This window comes from Numida meleagris, unplaced genomic scaffold (genome assembly GCF_002078875.1).
Source record: "Numida meleagris isolate 19003 breed g44 Domestic line unplaced genomic scaffold, NumMel1.0 unplaced_Scaffold393, whole genome shotgun sequence".
In the NCBI taxonomy this organism is placed as follows: Eukaryota; Metazoa; Chordata; class Aves; order Galliformes; family Numididae; genus Numida; species Numida meleagris.
Window position 1 is genome coordinate 24,051 of NW_018364615.1, and position 18,367 is coordinate 42,417.

Sequence of the window (18,367 nt, forward strand, 5' to 3'; positions counted from 1 at the left end):
TCACAGCTTAGTGTCATCTGCAAATTTGCTGAGGGTGCAGTTGATCCCGCTGTCAATGTCACTAATGGAAATATTAAAGATCAGTCCCAGTGCAATGGTATCTATGTGTTTATAGAAAAAAGTTGGAAAGGTGATGGAAATTAATTGAGATATATAGGAAAGTATGAGACCTGAGCATGATGTAAATGCTATGGACTGTTGCCTGACACTCTGTCATGGTTTTGTGATTTTTGTTGTTGGTATTCCACATCACTACATCATGTAAAGCACTGGCAGTTAAAGAGTTAATTCCCTGGTTACTGCAAACTGCCTTTTTTGGTGTGGTCCTCCGAGGGAGAGGGGAGGAGGTGCACTCCCCGGGGTCTTTGCCTTGGAGGGGGGGGTGAAGCCGCCTGGGAGATGCGAGGTCTGTTCCTTCCTGCCCGGCAGAGAAAGCACGTGGTCCTGCAGTTTACTGTGTAAGATTTTCAGCCTGTAAACTCTCTGTTACAATTCTACTAGCCTCATTTTTGATATATTTAGTAAAATTAGTTGTTCCTCGTCAGATTGGTGCCGCTGTTTTGTTTTAGATCCGCCTGCGAGTCCCCTGCCTTTCCCCTCTTCCCTTTGTTTTCCCCAGGGTGCAGGTCCGCAGTTTCCCTGCCGCTTTAGCCGCTGGACCACTCGGGGCTGGCCCCTACCCGTCGACAATTTTTTTTTTCTCTTTTCTCTTCTTTTTTTTCTTTCGGGCCTGTCCTCCTTGTCACGGATGCAGATCCCTAGATAATACCGTGACACACTCTTAAAGGCAACTTCTCTGGGCAGATGCTTCTAGCCACATCTTTCAGCCCACAGCCTTATCAGTGAACAGGGTTGGATGAGAATAGCCACAGAAGTAAAAAAAGGATCACTGCTCACGGAGATGTTGCAGGGCAGCTCACTGCTTCAGCAGGGTCTATGCCACATGGCTCATTCTGGTCCAGCAGCTATCCCGCTAGTTAAAGAACTGCTGAGGGCAGCATCATGCCTGGGGAGAGAAGGAGATTGGGTGCTGGGTGCTACCTGCACGAAAATTAACTTGCTCACCAGCCAGAGAGGAAAGGAAGAAATGCAGTGGAAATTAGGTGCTGTGAAAGCAATCTAGCCTAATGTGATTGGGTGGCTGAGTCACTAAGATTGCACAAGGGAGGTATGTCCTGCGTAAGTGGGCCAGGAGGGAGACTGTTTTGAGGTACATTTGTAGTCTGGCTGGCTCTACATGTCCTGATGCTTGAGATGCATAGGAAACAGAGACATGACCACTGTGGTTCTCCACACTTGACTGCGTGCTTCTGGAACCTAACCCACAGATCTGCAGGACATAAAGACATTATAGAAAGGTCACATCCTGGACAAGACTGAGAGTTTGAAAAACTAGTCTTAGCAAGGGTAATTATACAGGCTTTGCCATGAATAGTTTCTGGGGGTGTTTTGAAACCAGCAGTTCTGAAACCAGATACTCAGTTGTTATCTGAAAAACATTGCATATCCTTCCCTCTCAGGAAGTGGTTAAGATGTTTTTAAAAGAAAGAAGGATTTTTTTCTTGAATAGTGTAATTTAATCATACATTTTAACCACAGTATCCTCCTTCAAGCAGGCAAAAACTTGAAGCTTGAGAGAAAAGTCAACAGAGGGATGTCTATGGTTTTTTTTTCTTGTTGTTGTTTTTTGACTGCTAGTTTATCTGTCAAACCAACCCACCGTATTTCCTGTTGGCCCCTTCCCAGCATCGGTGAGTGGAAAATTGGTATCCTGTTTTTGCACATTCTGAAGTTTGTACTTTCATTCCTTATTGTCATATTGACTCCTGTCTTAACTAATTTCTCTTTAGATCCATCTCTTTTTTTGTTATTCATAATTTTGAGCTGTGGAATTTGAAAGAGTCATAAATAATTAAAATTAATTTAAACTCAGTAGTCAGATTTCTTACTCCTTCAGAAGTCTCTCAGATGTTGCAAGCAGATTCTATCTAACTCTGTGGGAAAAAAAAACCAAAAAGATGAATTTAATCTAAGGGAAATGTATCTTATGAGAGATGATTTTCTAATTCTCAGTGGTCACAGGAAAGGACAGTTGAATATCAACTATATATCAATTAAATATTAACAACTAAATATCAATTTCCACCCAATTTCAAAAATGAAAACATTGTGCAAACCATACAACACTTCAACGTAATAAAACTTGATTTTGACCTTTATTAAGGAAACCTAAAATGCAGGGCCACATATTTAACAAAAAAGAAAAATGTTCCAAACAAGAGAATCAAATGAAAGTCCTATTATAAATCTGACTAGAGTGGGTTCCTTCAGGTCCAGTAGAGATCAATAGAATTTACCTACACCAGAAAATTACCACTAGTTAAGTCTTTTAAAAATTAGAACCATTCAATATTTCCTTTATGCTTAGGGATCCCTAAGCAGTATGGCCTTGCTTCTGTAGACAGTAATGCAACATGACTAGAGATGTTATTTTTAAAGCATAGTAAGTATAGTAAGCTCAGTTTTACACTTCCAAAACTGAGAAATTTGGATACTTAAATGCAGTGGATAAAGTAAGAAATATAAAAAAATAAAGTATTCCCACTTAGCAGAAGGATGAAGGAAATTTCTTATGGAAATAAGAAATAACAAAATGTTGTTTTAACAATTAATGAAACTGAACAAGGCAAGAGTTCAACAGTATTAATAGTTTAAGATAGCTTTCAGATGATGTGAACTGTAGAGCACCTTGATGAAGTGATGGGACTTAATCGGATCTACAGGAACTGGGAATGGAGGGGTTGCTTCTGTGTTTCTTTAGATGCTTATTGTCAGCAAAGTTGATCCATGGTGTTTAAATTATGCTGCTATATATTCTCTCCTTCTCTTCTTCAGCCCACTGCTGGGCTTACTTAGTACCTGAAAGAGAAACATTTGTTTAATGAGATTTGTTAATTTGGAATGGATGGGATAATCTTTTTGGTCATTTTGGATACCCGCTTTTCAAAATTCTCCCTCCTTTGTTTTCCTTCCCCTTTTCAAAATTTCTTGTGTTTGGGCATTACTCCTTTACAGTCCTTGCTGATCTGGACTTTTCTCCAGACATTGTGCTCTGCTGCTGATATAATCTGAGGTACTCTGGACTAGCCTGATGTATAAGCTACTTGATGAGCAGCCAATAAATTAGTCACTATAAACATTGACTAATTCAGTGGAAGATGGAACAGCAGAGCAGATATAACTTGTGATGTGTTTACAGAAGGATGCAAAGCCAACTGGTCTGCACTTCCTTCACTTGACTCCTATGCTCTCAAGGAGTGAATGATATGTTTCCTACCTCAGAATATGAACAGACAGATACTCATGAGTATGTTGAAGGTGATGCTTTTTGCCAACAGGACCCTCAAACCCAAAACAACCATGAACAGCATGTTCATTTTCTCCATTTTGACATCTTAAAAACAAAAAATAAAGAAAAAAAAAAGATGGAAGTAATTGCAGTCTTGACATTACCAAAATTAATAAATAAATAAATGAAAATTCACGTAACATAGATGAAGGAGGGAAGCATGAACACAAGGAAAGATGGCAGAGGAATGTATTCAAAGACAAGAGGAGGAGATGCCTGCCTGGTGAAGAATTTAATTCCCATTGTTGATTTATCCCACTGAAATTTGCCATCTATTTAACCTATTAACTTGAAATGGCAAGTTATTCCTAGGTAAAGTATTCTGACACTTTTGCACCAGAAAAAGCTTTTTTTCATGTCTTTTTGCAGAATCCATACTGAGTGAAACTTATTGCTTAACCAGTATCTACAATTCAAACATTTCTGTCCCATTTTCATATGTTGATACTGAATCTCTGATAAAGTGCATTAACAACATTATTGTTTGAGGTAACTAACCTTTTTTAAAGGCATCTGTAAAGTTGCAAGCCTTCTCTGCTGCCAGTTCTTCATCTTTCTCTTCTGTGGAATGATTGAGAGACACTATAAACTGTATATAAACTAGATGAAGCAAGAATTAAACGAAGCACATCTATACCCTGTTTCCCAAGAGTACATAAGCAGAATTAGAGTATCATATGGAAGGCAGGTCATCTATTCTGAAATTAATATGAAGAGAAAAACTAGCTGTTTACACGTGATTCTGGAAAATCCACCAGGATTGTGGAGAATTTTATCTCCTTTTTGAAATGCACTTTACCATAAGAAAAATAACAAATAATAAACAAAAGATTTCGAGAAAAAAATCAAACTTCTTATTTCTTTTTGTTTTCATAAGTTATTTCAGACTTTCTATTTTTAAACATATATTCATGACTAGAACTATTTTGCTTTAGGTAAAGGTAGACACCAAAACATTAAGAGTTTTGGTTTTGGCTTTTGCTTGTTTGTTGTTGTAGTTGTTTGGTTGATTGTTTTTCATGTTTTGAGAAGAAAACTCCAGGTGCTTATATAGTTGAATTAAGATAATCTACACTAGGTTCTTCTGAATATCTAATTTCCATCTAACTAAGCACCTAAACATCTTTCTGACTGTACCTAACTTGTTGCTGCTAAGTGCTCAAAGAATTAGAAAGTATCTTGGAAGAGCCATCGCACAGAATCAGTTTGTGTTTGTACCTGGCAGTGTTGTGCTGGCTACAGTCTTGTTCTCCTTGTGCACAGCTTTGCAGGCCCCTTCTGTATCTGGTTTTATACGAACAACTTTCAAGGTACTGTACATCCCCTCTGATGTGAGAAGAGGTTCCTTCAGATCATATACAATGTCACCCTTGGGCCCATCAAGACTGATGTTCTTAGGGTAGAATGTTCTTGCCAAACAAGCTATGTTCAATACATTGCCATATTGTTTGCATTCCTTTGATTTAAGTGCAATGACTTCTGGTGTAGAATCTTCTTGTCTTTCTGAAAAAGAAACATAATTTTGTGATAACTTTATCTTCTGCATACTCTCCTGAGAGCTAAGTCACCTGCAGTTCACAGATACAGCTCAGTTATGTTTGTCCCCTGACAGCTGAGCTTCTTTCTGTGTTTATTTTTTTTCTTCTGTTTCCCAAGGAGCAGATAAAAGACAGAAAAGGAGCATAATTGTGGGATTTTTATTGATGGTTTTAATCACTTGAGATCCAGAGAGATTACCAAGATTATGAGATCATTCCATGGCATAATGCTGAGCTATTGTTCTTTACTTGTTCTTTGTTCTTTGTTTTTTTTGCATTGTTCTCTATTGTTCTTTGTTTATTCAGAGCTTTGTTCTTTAGAACAAAACTCTGGCGCCTAATAGAGGAGCTTAGTGTCATTTCACTTAATTCATTTTCTCTGTCTTCTCTCTGCCTATTCCTTCAAAAGAAACAAGTCTCTGGGAAACCCATAATGCATTGTTGCACTAAGCACATATGCTTTCAATTAGTCCTATCCCTACCATAACTGTGAAAATCTAGCAGAAAAGTGAGGTATCTCTGGAATGCTTAACCCCAGGCTGGAAAAGATTTCCTCACCTATTCACGTACATTACCTATCCTGGAAGTTGAGCTGCTGTGACTTGGAGCTGATTTTTGTCTCCTTCCTGCATGAGCTGGTTTAAGCTGAGGTTGTAAGTGCTTTGTCTGCACCTGTGCTACAGCTCCTACAGTATCACAGCCTGTGTCTGGATATGGCAATCTCTTGTAAGACCCCACCTAGAATATGGCATGCAGCTCTGGGCGTGCCAGCATAAGTAGGACCTATTGGTGTGAGTCCAGAGAAGGACCATGAGAACGATGAGGAGGCAGGAGCAATTCTCCTATGAAGAAAGGCCAAGAGATCTGGGGTTATTCTAGAAGAGAAGTCCCTGGGGAGACATAATAGCAGCCTGCCAGCACCTAAAGGGGACCTACAGAAAAGCTGGAGAGGGACTCTTGATCAGGGATTGTAGTGATAGGATAAGGAGTAATGGATTAATAGTAAAAATCCCTGTAGATTTAACTTAGATATTAGGAAGAAATTCTTCACCCTTATTGGTGGTAAGGCACTGGAACAGGTTGCCCAGAGAAGTTGTTGATGCCCCATGGTGGAAGGTGTTCATGACCAAGTTAGATGGGGCTCTGAGCAACCTGATTCAGTGGGAGCTGTCCATGCCCGTGTCAGGGTCGTTGGAAATAGATAATCTTTAAGGTCTCTACCAACACAAGCAGTTCTATGATTCTATGATCCTGCGTTTCTATGGACCCTGTTGATCTGGGCCCTGACTTGAGAACTGACCTGAATTCATACCTTGGGCACCCAAGCCTAACCTACTCATTCAGTAGGGACAATGGGACAAGTTCTGGCTGGTGGTCTTCTGGCTATGCTATCACTCTTAGCTCCCATCTGTTAGAGATCAGCTAACCCACTGTTCCCTGACAGCTCAAATGTTTAAGCTGAATGCTTTCTGCCCCCAAAACCTAAATTTCACAGCTTAGTTTTGGAGACACTGACAAGAGTAATATTAATGATGTTTGGCTGAAGAGATAGCCATGTGTCTGTTCCAAAAGGTGTGGTTTCTGATTTTGCCAAAGAGCTGATATAGTGGCGCACTGCTTATCCTGCTTGACTCACTGCAACAGATACTTAGAATGTTCCCATTTTGTACATCCTGTTTTGTACATTTCAAAATGGCAAATTTGTACAGCTCAACTGCGTTCAAAACAAGCTCCTTTTCATCAGACCCCAGCACTGTCAGCTGAGTCTTACCAGTTTCTACTACTTGGATATCAAGTCACAGATCCCCACTGTTACTTGTTCAGGGGGGAAGGGGTATAAATCTGTACTGAACACAAAAAACATTTAACATACTGATGCAAACTATCATATTTACAAAGCCCCAGGATAAGTTACGGTTCTATCCTTTTGTGTATATTGACTTCCTCAGTGAATCAGGGATTGTTCTGTTTAAATGCTTTCCATGGAGGGAAATACTCTACTCTTACACTAGTGTCAATACCAAGTGGGTGATGTTTCAGTTAAAGGTAATTTGTTTGTATCCTGTAGCTGTGTATTTACCGGGAGTGAACCAAATACCACCCTAACTATTCTTGTACTGAATTCTCAGGAGGGGATGTCTCAAAGGCTATGTAGTGATTAAAGGATGTTTGCTAGGAAATATGCTTAGAGATTTTTAAAAGATTCAGGAGATAAGTTGTCTGTGTTCTTAGCTGTTTTAAGTCCTTCTGAATAACTTCCACAGAAATATCAGTCATAATAATAATATAGCTCTAAAGAGTCAGGCTACTAGCTTTCTGGAAATTTAGAAAATCTATTCTCCCCTTTTTAGGAACCAGTAGTTTCTAAAACTTACTTATTGGATGAAGACATTTTTTACTTCTTTCCTGAGAAACAGGAGACATGGCACAGCAGCTACTCAGATAACAGGTCTAAAATTCAGCAAAAGATTGATTTGAAAAGCATACAAGATATTCTCTGTGGAGAAATCACCCTCACTTCAAAGTTGCTGTGTTTATCTGAAAAGGTAATGTCATTACTTGGTCTTTCACCCACCAAGAAACACCTTCTGTTCCTTGGATGGTCATGGCAGGATACTTTATCTTTTGTAGTGATAGCTGGCAAAGTAATAGTGGCCTAGATTTATGTTAGATTGATGGAATTTGGAAATATTTTGTGGCCCAACATTTGCAAAGATTGTTTTCAAAACAGTATCTTTGCATTCTATAACCTGGGCTGCACCAACAGAGGGGTGACAGTGGACAGGGAGGGGACTGTCCCCTCTGCTCTGCCCTTGTGAGGCCCCACCTGCAGTACTGAATTGCCCAGGCCTAGGGCCCCCAGCACAGGAAGGGTGAGGAGCTGCTGGAGCGGGGCCAGAGGAGGGCACGGAGATGCTCCGAGGGCTGGAGCACCTCTGCTATAGAGACAGGCTGAGGAGCTGGGGGTGTTCAGCCTGGAGAAGAGAAGGCTGCGGAGAGACCTCACTGCAGCCGTCCAGTACTTGAAGAGAGATTACAAGCAGGAAGAGAACCAACATTTTACACACAGGACAAGAGGAAATGGTTTTAAACTAAAAGATGGGAAATTTTGTTTAGATGTTAGAATTTTTTTTACTCAGAGGGTGGTAAAGCCTTGGAACTGCTGCCCAGAGAGGTGTGGGTGCCCTGTCCCTGAACGTGCTAGAGACCAGGTCTCCATAGGGTTGTAAAATGCCACTGGGCAATTATTTCAGTATCTGGAAACCACGGGGAGCACTGAAACAGTGTACATGAATCAGGACAGGGGAGACGGCCAGTGGACGGTGGTAGTATGCAAATGAATGTTTTAGGACAATAGAAATTAACCCAATAAACTCATCCATTGCCGTAATTTTGACATTCCCAAACAAAAGCTGGGGAAGGTGAATATCCTTACAAAGACCACCTTTTGGAGAGTGGCATTTCCAAATATGCAGTGCTTTCTCACATTTCGAGCAGTTATTGCTAAAACCTGTATGTCCTGCCTTTCCATAGGACCTCTTTTCTCCTGAAGCACTTTACATCTCCATTCTCCTTTCCATGCACCTTAGTTTTACACAAATGAAAGAAAACAACTTTTACCTCATACTAAAACTAGGCCAGAATACCATCCCCACTGGGTATAACTAATGCAGTGTTAAATTGAGTAGTGCAGCTACTGAAGGGCAAGGAGGAGTGCTGGGGTTGGGGATTTGTGGAGCAATGCTGATGCACACAGCTAAGAAGCCAGTATTGTTGCTCCTGAAAAGATTTGTCAGGTGAAGTCAGGACCCAGGCACCTGGTTGGAAAGTACATGTTCAAGAGATCTCGAGGAGCAGAAAACCCAAACTGCAATATCCCACTATCCTCTTGTCCACCCCAAAATGAAGAAATGAATTAGTAAAAACAAACAGAACTTACTTGATTCAATTGAGAAGGTGATCCCGCTTCCAAATACGAGCTTGTCTGTTGCCACAGTATTTCTGCATAGTCAAAAAAACACTTTTCTCACCACATGTCCAAGTTGTATAAAATCAGAGAATGCAATGACAGCTACTCCAAAGGATCTGTGAATGGAATGCCATGAAAACTCTACAAAACGATGAGGGAAGAAAACAATATTTTTGTAGTAGAGTGATTTCAAACAACTTGATGCAGGCCAAATCTTTTAAAACCATGTTATCTTCTCCTATGCTTGCTCAAGAAGCAGTATACTTCCAGAATAAATGCTCACAGGAATTGTGCAGTTTTCTCCTTCAATATTTTAATTCTTTCTTTCTTCCTTGAGATATTTTCTTCCTTTTGTAGTCTCAGGTTTTTGCATTAAGTCCTAGAGTGTTTGTGCCACTGTGCTACGCCAAGTTCTCAACACAGTAATATACTTCATTGCAAAAAGTGCCTCTTCCTTCCCTTTTACTTCACAGTAATTCAGATGAGACACATAGTCACATACCGTATTGGGTACCTTATATCACATATATCACACAAAGAAGTAAGAACCTGTAGCAGGGTTAAAATGGGGGATTTGAACCTGATTGGGATCTGCAGGATTATAATATGACTCTAGGAACACTCAGATTTTAGCCTAATGAAAAAACAAAAGATGTGTAAGTATGATTCTATGGCAATTAGCAAAACTATACAGGCTTTCAGAAGTGTTCGTTTGTATGCTCACCTTGGACTATTTATTTATTTATTTATTTACTTATTAATTTATATTTGCTTTTAGCAAGGAAGAAGAGAAATGTTCTCACTCTGGGCTTTTAGAATTGTTATCTTTCTGGACGGCCCAGGGCTAAGGGTGATTTAGTACCTTAGGAAGCCATGTATTTGCTAACAGTTCTTTACTTGGTACAGTTATATTGTGCTATGGGAGGAGCTATTAAATAAGTATTTTGCTGTGGATGTTACAAAGCAGATTAATCAAATTCTGTATGATGGTCAGATTCTGCATCCTTAGTACCACCTGCTTCTAAAGGGTTATGTGAAGCATAATGTTCAGGGAAAGATGCAGATACACTCCACAATGTGTAGGTGTGGTGAGATGCTCCCTGCTACAGGTATGGCTCAAAACAATAAAACAAAAGAATGCTTATGTAATATGTGACCAATCTGTATTAAAAAAAAAATAACATCTGTGATTTATTGTGTGGTGGCTTTTAAAGATAACAGTGAGCTACTCACAAGTGATCAACAGCTGTGTTGACCCATTCAGTTGCTCATGAATGGCCTAGACAATGTCCTCCCCTGAAATCCTGAGATTTGGATAGACTATTCACCAAACAATGGTTTGCTATTCACAGACCAGCAACCTTGGAGAAACACAACTGACACTTTTGCAGCAGATAATGTCAGAATTGACATTGACATTGTGACTGAAGGTCACAATCCTATAATACAAGATCCCCAGCAGGCAGCTAGGCACCAGTTTTTCGCTCCTGCTCCCCACCATCTTCACCAATCTAGTGGCCATATGGGACTATTAAAGAGTGAGGAAATTCTTGCTGATCACTCCTTGATCCTCCAGTTCACAAATCAGCTTGTGAGTGGGAATCAGGGAGTACCGGTCAGTGTGATATTGTCCCCGCTGCACTGTTTTGTTAGCAGTCAGCACTCACTGTTTGTCTCTTAGCAGCCCCACAACGGAAGGGTTCTCTGACAGACTGGGCAAGGTGGACAGCTACTTAATGCATTCCGTCTCCAAGGCAGCAATACCAAACGCTCACCAGTACTCTTTTGGGTTCTTGAAGTACCCTCTCCTGAGATACTCTAGATGAAGGATGCACAGAGCCTGTGCTCCGGTCACAACAAGGTACTTATGCCACTGATTTCTTGGGATCCCTTTATCACTCCAGAAATACATATGGGTTTTGCCCCTTTATAAATTGATGACATTAGAGTACACTGCGTGTCAGTGTCCACTATAGGCTCGTACTCCTGTGGTTCTGTTGTGCCAAGCCATCAAATCCACACAGTCCAATAAATCCAACCGTCCATTTCATCCACCTGGCTGGAGGCAGAGTCCCTCTAGTCTGGCCTGTTGTATTCACTACTCATTTTTATTGTGTGAACCAAAAAGCTCATTGTCAAACTCAGAAACAAGATCATCAGCTCTGTCTGGGGAACTGCCCTCTGGAAACTAGAGCAGGCATTTTTCTGGAAGAACCCTCTCTAATGATTGTTTTCCCTTGCAACTCACAACCTGTGCCTCTAGGATAGAGGTGGGTTTTCCATCCCGCTTCCTCATATCCTCTCCATAGTCACACAGGTAAAACCACAGGATGGCTCGTAGTGTGTACCTGCAGTAGTCTTTGTCTTGAGCAGAGGAATGCTCACTTTTCTTATCTGAGGTACTGGTTTATACAGGTGTAGAAGAAAACTTCTTTTCTTTCTCTTCAAGCAACTAAACCAGGTTCTCCACAGCCAAGACACAGGCCCTTAGAGAAGACTAGAGACTTTCTTTGTATTGCCAGAGTTGATCAGGCAATTTACCCACTGTTTACTCCTCTCCCTTTTTCCAGGTCTTAACTGCCAGTGAGCTGGCATATGACAGTAGTGAACTCTGTACAAATCTAAGTCACATGGATTGCATGCTTTACCCTATCAGGATTTTGGGATAATTGATTATTGCTCAGGTCAGTATTATACATCACCTCCAGCACAGTTAATTCCCTCAGATACTGAATATCTCTTTCCATGGTTGTTCACTTGCTTGGCTGATGTGGGATATCATCCCCGTTACCTTTCATTCTCAGCTGACAGGAGTTGCATCCAGAGGTGGAAAGATTTTTCACTTTTTGTAATAGCTTTGTCATTGCCCACTTCCCTAGAGAGAGATTCCAGCTTCCTGACTTCCATGCCCACTAAATCCAGGATATCAGTCCCCCTTATCCCAGCATTGGAGTAGCCAGGTTCTTACCAGGACGATGGCTGAAATCATTCCTCATATCTCACAGCCCACTTAGTGATAGGCACTGGATGGTTACTGACTCATTTGTAACTTCTACCTCCTCCTCCTCCCATTCTCGTGATGGCACTAGTATGGAATAGCCTTCCTCATCCTCATGAACTGACTTTCATTTCCATTGTTTTGACTTGTGGAAAGGGGCAATGGGTACTGGTACAAGTTGGTACTCTGGTTCAGCTGCAGGGCATGTCACAGGAGTTGAGTCAGATCCAGAGACATTTTCTTCCTTTTTAGGGTGCTGAATAGTATTTAACAATGTTTGATAGGTGCACGGTGCAGCAAGCTGTAACTCCGGCATGCCCAACCTGTGGCCTGCAGGCTACATGCAGCCTGGCACAGCCCATACTGTGGCTTCCCTGTGCCCCACACCGTCATGGCAGTGGCTCTTCCTCGCCGAGCTGCCCAGCCCAGCCCCAGATGCACATCTGTAGCTCATCAACAACCAAATATTGGTGTGCAGCTGACACAGACTGAGCTGAAACCAAGGCATGGGGAGGGCACAGTGCAGTGGTAACTCAAGTTATGGCAGATAATTTTTTGCGTTTTGATACACCGGCTAAACATGGTCTTGGGAACAGCAAAAAATATGCACCCTTGGTTTCCATTTTAGTAAGAGAATTTGCACCCAGTGGCATTCACTGACACTTGCTGAACATTTATGGAGACCAAGCGGTGGATGTGAGCACAGTGAAGCAGTGGGTGGTGCGTTTCAGCAGTGATGACAGTGACAGTGGGTCACTTCTGCTGGTGCAGATTTTTACAAGTGCAGCATGCAGGTTCTTGTTCATTGATGATGAAAATGCATAGCTAATGGTGGTGACTGTTTTGAAAAGTAGTGTTTTGTAGCTGAGAATTTTCTCAATCAAATAGTGTCATTGTGTTCTTTGTATCAGTTTTAGTTTCCTTGGAGATAAATAGGAGGCATTACCTTTGGAGTGACTTACGTATATTTGGCACAAGACAATTCCTCTTCACTCAGTGCAGCCCAGGCAAGCCAAAAGGTAGGACACCCACTCTTTGGCACTGCCAGCCTCAAGGCAGAGCTTTTTAAAACATTCTGTCAGCTTTTAGGATTCCGCACTTGTTCAGGGCTGAGTTCCAAACCCACTGGAAGTGATAATCATGATTGATACATGTCCATATTCTCTCACACACCTTACCACCCACAGTCATCCTGCTACAGGGTGGATCTCTGGGTGATATTTTTGAATACTTTCTTAACCATAAATAAAACAGAAACACATACAGAAGACATGGCAGTAAGATCATGATAATTTGAACATCCCACGTATATTCAAAATTTTCAGAAACTAATTGAGTTTGCTTGGAGTAATAAGAGTACTTGTTAAATGTTTCCACAGGAAGATTCCCAAATGGACATCATGAGTCCAAATACCAAATTAAATCCATGATTGGTATAACATGAGCACATGCTACATACAAACTGCCAGAACCATAAGAAAGCTTATCCCAGCCCTCAGAGATGATAAACAACCTGAGAGGTGTTAAGAAAAACCTTGAAAGCAAGCAATACCACGTAGGAAGCTAATGGAGGACTTCCAAGGTGTAAGACCAAGACCAGAAAATCTGGTCAGTTGTACAGCTTGATAAGGAAAATTATGTAATGTTGTAATGTTGATTCAAGAAAGATTGTCTGAGTGAGCATCTCTGGATCAGGATGATAAAAAATAAAGGGTGAGTGATGAGCCAAATGCAGAGATGCAGTCTGGACAAAGCAACAATGGAGACAATGACAAGACATCAACCTCTCAGCCCCATTAACTGATGAGTGATCAAAATACAGGTATCACTTCCAGGAAGATCAGCCTGGACTTTGCAACTGATAAGGAATGGTCTGAACCAGGACAGGGCTGGACTGAGAGGGCAATGAAGCTGCACATTTCTGCAAAGCCATGGGGATGTGCAAGGAGAAGGGGAAGCAGGATTAAAAAAAAGGGGGATAGGTAAAAAAGAGTAGAATATTCATGCATAAAATGATGCCAGCCAGTATGCTTTGTCTGACCAGGTACTATGGCTAAGAACTACCATCTCTCCTATAGTCCTTTTTTTTCTCACCAAATCTTAACTCTCTCTGTGAATACAGATTCACAGTCTCTCTTTCATTTGTATGTGTGCTGCAAGGCAGGCCTGGCATCTAGACAGGGGTGCTGGGCATACAGAGATGCCATAGTGGCACTTGAAGGATCTGGGCAGGAGTGCTGGTTGTTTGGAGTTGGAAGGGACACAAAAGGGTCATTACGTTCAGCTCCAGACTCTTCTCTCTAATGGCTACAAATGGGACAGAATAACTAGCTTAAATGGAAACTTCTAAACTGCGACAAGTAATCCTTGCATGCTGACTTGGAGCTAATAATTCAATGTTCAAAATGAAATGATCTTGAGCCCCAAATCCATATTTGACTTCAAGAAAAAGAGACATGGCATGCAGTGATTGTCCCATAGCTTGAAACATGTTCCAAATAAAATGTGTTCTTTGAGACCGTGAGGAAGTGGAATATGTTACACCATCAGGCTCTTCAGGAAGTCAGTTTGTGTGTGGTGGTTCAGCCCCCTTCAACCACTGTGATACCTAGACCACACAGTAATAAATAGTCATACAAAAACCTTTGTTTTCATTTCAATACCAGCTGACATCCTCTCTTTGATATCTTGAATGCTGCATTTTGTCTTTCTCTCTGTTCTTTTGTTGCTAGATAGTCAAACCACAGAGCAATTGCCATAAATTAAAAATTACATTGTCAGTATCACTTTTATGGTAGATTAAGGTAATAATACACTTCTCCCACTGAAACATTGCCCTGACTTTGTGAAATTGCATCTGATTGTCAGAACCGTTTTCAGTCAAAGAAATAGATTCTAGATATATTTTTAATAAATTTCTAGAGATTACAGCAGGGTATTTTCTTAACGTCAGAGACCAGCTGTATCCAAACACATTCTCTGTCAGTTTAATTTTGGCTTACATATCAGGACTACTTTAGAAAGGAACAGAAAAACATGGCTAACAGGCTAGTGCCATCAGTGGAATTTTGTTTTTCTATCATGGAGTGGTTTACATAGCACCAGGCCTACTGGCAACAGATGGGGTTCACCTTTCTCAAAGGGGAAAAAGAATTCTAGGCCAGAAGTTGGTGGGGCTCATTGACAAGGCTTTTAACTAGATTTGAAGGAGGCAGGAGATAAAACCTGGCACGCTAGAGATAAGCCTAGGGGCAGCATTCCAGGGTCAGGGGAGAAACCAATAGCCCAGCTGAAGTGCATGTAAATCAATACACACAACTTGGGCAACAAACAGGAGGAACTAGAACCTCTGTGTGGCAGGAAAACTATGACTCGATCACTATCACTGGAACATGGTGGGATCATTCCCATGCCTGGAGTGCTGTAGTTATGGTTGCTGAAAGCCATCTTGGGCATAGCAACCACTAAATGACAGAGTTCTCTTCTCTTGGTGAAGTCAGGAGGAGGGTCAGCTACCTTCAACTTTGGGAGGGCAGACTTTGGACTGTTTCAGATGTTTGGGAGAGCCTCTTCGGAGTCAGTCCTGAAGGACAAAGGGATCCAGGAAAGATGGACATTCCTCAGTAAGGGTATCTTAAAGGTGCAAAAGCAGACCATTTCCATCTGCTGCAGAATGAGCGGTTAGGAAGGAAATCTGGACTGGCAGAAGGGGGAGCTTTCCCTGAGACTCTGGGAAAAAAAAGTAGTTTACCACCTTTGGAAGGAGGGGCGGGCAGTTCAAGAAGAGAAGGCTCTACAGAGACCCCGTTGTAGTCTTCCAGTACCTCCCAGTTTAGCATCATCAGGATACTTGCTGAGTGTATACTCTGCCCTACAATCCAGATCATTAACGAAGGTCAACAGGACTGGACCCAATATTGGTCCCTGCAGTACACTGCCAGTGACTGACATCCAAATAGATTTTGTGCCATTGATCACCACACTCTGGACCTGGCTCTTCAGCCAGTTTTCAGTCTCCTTTGCTTGCTCATCCATTCCTTTCTTCAAGAACCAGACTCAGACAGGAGAAATCCAGTGGGATTTAAAGACAACCACTGTCAGGTCTTGAAGTTTTAAGGAAAGGAGTGCTGTGGGTCCCAGATCCAGATCTGAGAACTCCTGAAACCCATAATGGGGCTCAAGCTTGTGCTACTGACGTGCGGAATCAGACTCTATAACCCACGTAAGGTTATAAAGCAGGTATGTTTATTCAGCGCTGGGTGCAAGGGGGATCACTCCTCCTAACTTGCACACCAGACGACAAGAAAGGCAGCTATTTAAAGAACAAGCAGCTTTCATATGCATTAGATTTCCAAGGAAAGGTTGGGTTATTACAATGAGTTCCCTGCCCCAGGTCCTAGTCCTGTTACGCATGCATGGTATTTCCTCGGTGGTCGTTTGGTAGTCTTTTCTGATGAAAGGTCGCACAGTATCCCTTGCTGTGTACTCCTGACCTGGTTTGAATTGGAAACGCTGACTTGCTCTAGCCCGCCGTCTTATTGGCTGCAACTCTGTCCACCAATCTGCTGCTTCTCTGTTAATTCTTGTGGTGTACTGTTCTAGCTGGTTGTCTTGCATTCCAAAGATAAGGCAGCTATCAGTTTCATTTGGAAAAATAGGAGACCTGCTGTCTGTAGAATAACTGCTTACATATAAAAAGTATCTGCAATCTGTGACCTCTCAGGGGGAGCCATCCCCTAACTGTTTCACCTAGTACTGTATACCACTGCTTTTACGAGGACTACATGCCGCAGGCTTTCTCCTTGTCTGTCTTTTCAGCACAAAAATTTCATTTTGCAAACCTAAGATACTCATAATGCTAACTTTCACCTATTCAATCTCCTTTTCTATAGTCTAAGCTAACTTTCACCCTTTCACTACGTAACAGATACAGGCTTGCTGTAGCAGGGTGTGAGATGGCCCATCCAGACACTCTGCACAGCACTGAGCAGGATTTTACTCATAGTTCTGCCCTACGCTGCACAGGATGAGTTGTTCCACACTGCTCTTCTGGGGTGGAGCTGACACTCATCATTGCCCAGCTGAGCCTCAAGTAAGACTAGATGCCCAACTCACCTTAGTTTAACTTGGCCTTTTGGCCATTGTCTCTTATTACTTTTCTTGACATGACCATCAGTTGTTTATCATACCTTTCTCAAGGTGTGGACTTGTGTCCAAGAGCAGAGCATAGCACCTCCCTTTCAGAAGTAGCTCCAAACCCACAGTGCTCTCCAGCCTTGTCCAAGGAAGGTGCTTCCCATCTCCATCCATGTTCCCTATATCTCTAATTTCTCCATGTGTTGTACAGTGCAGGGTAACTCTTTTTCTCTCACTATATTGCCTAACCTGTTGCTAGTTTTCTCCTGACTCTACAAGAACCAGAAGAAAAAAAAGCAAATCTCTCTTGTCCTTCCTCCTCTCCTCTATCACCTCCATGCTCTCAGTGGTATCTCTGTCTCTTCTGATGGTCCCTTGCTCACAGGCTCCTCTCACTCCAAAAGCCTTCTGAGACCAACAGCCTTTCCCACTATGCAATGGCTTTGTCTGTGTTTGTAAGGCCATGCAGCTGTAGGGATACCTTGCCTTTGGCTTTGTAATGATGGTAACTGGCCTTGGAAGGATGGGTCATAGCATAGGAAACCAGTTTTAGATCAAATTCTTCTATGTCTTGTAGATATTCCCAGAGGCCTGACAAAGCCTGCACCTCACAGTGTCTTGGTGTCACAAAGAAGAAAAATACCTCTTCAGAGATGCTGTAGGTGAGTAGGAGGTTTCCAGAAGGATGTCATCAGCTCTTCCAGGGAAAAAACTTCTGGAATGAGGTGGGACATATTTGAGACTTAGAAGGAAAATCCAGTCCTGCCAAAGTGGCTCTCATGCAGAGGCACTGTGCGGGCCCTGGGCACTGTCCTGATATCTGTCTCCCTGTAGAAAGGGAAAATAGAGACAAATAGATATATCAGGAGCACTTTGATGTCCAAAGTACATCTCATGCTCTTGCATTCCCCCATCTATGGAGGAACAGACACCATTCATGACTTCCCTGGAGCAAGTGCCAACACAGATAAGATATATCTCATGGCTAGGTGGGGATGACACAGTGACAGTATTTTTCGAATAAGTTGAAAAGTCTATGCTGTGTAAAAGTTTTGGGGATTGAGCTGCCCTTGGGGGTTATGCATATATGAAATTTAATTTCTAACTTCTTTTACAGTGTCAAACTTTACTTCAAATTCAGTTACCCATGGATAGATTGGGAGTTCCAAGATCTTTTAGACCAAACCTCAGCAAAAGAAATCAAGCAGAGGAGGCGGGTGACCGGCATGGCTGAGCAAGGACCTGCAGCTTAAACTGAGGGAAAAGAGAGAAATGTATGCAAAGTGGAAGCAGGGTTGTGTAGCCTGGGAGGAATA

General features: G+C 41.8%; 1 protein-coding gene across 1 annotated transcript in view; it reads right to left on the reverse strand.

Annotated features, from left to right (window-relative positions):
- Positions 1-867: 867 nt before the first annotated feature.
- The window catches only part of LOC110391511 (immunoglobulin delta heavy chain-like), a 21,351-nt gene continuing 3,851 nt past the window's right edge, over positions 868-18,367 (reverse strand). Inside the window, exons 3-8 of the mRNA XM_021383406.1 lie at positions 8,884-8,949; positions 4,628-4,908; positions 3,908-3,970; positions 2,749-3,454; positions 1,950-1,994; positions 868-1,006 (exon numbers count right to left, since the gene is read on the reverse strand). Coding sequence (XP_021239081.1) covers positions 3,339-3,454; positions 3,908-3,970; positions 4,628-4,908; positions 8,884-8,949 — 526 coding nt within the window. The 3' untranslated portion in view covers positions 868-1,006; positions 1,950-1,994; positions 2,749-3,338. The remainder of the gene's footprint in view (positions 1,007-1,949; positions 1,995-2,748; positions 3,455-3,907; positions 3,971-4,627; positions 4,909-8,883; positions 8,950-18,367) is intronic.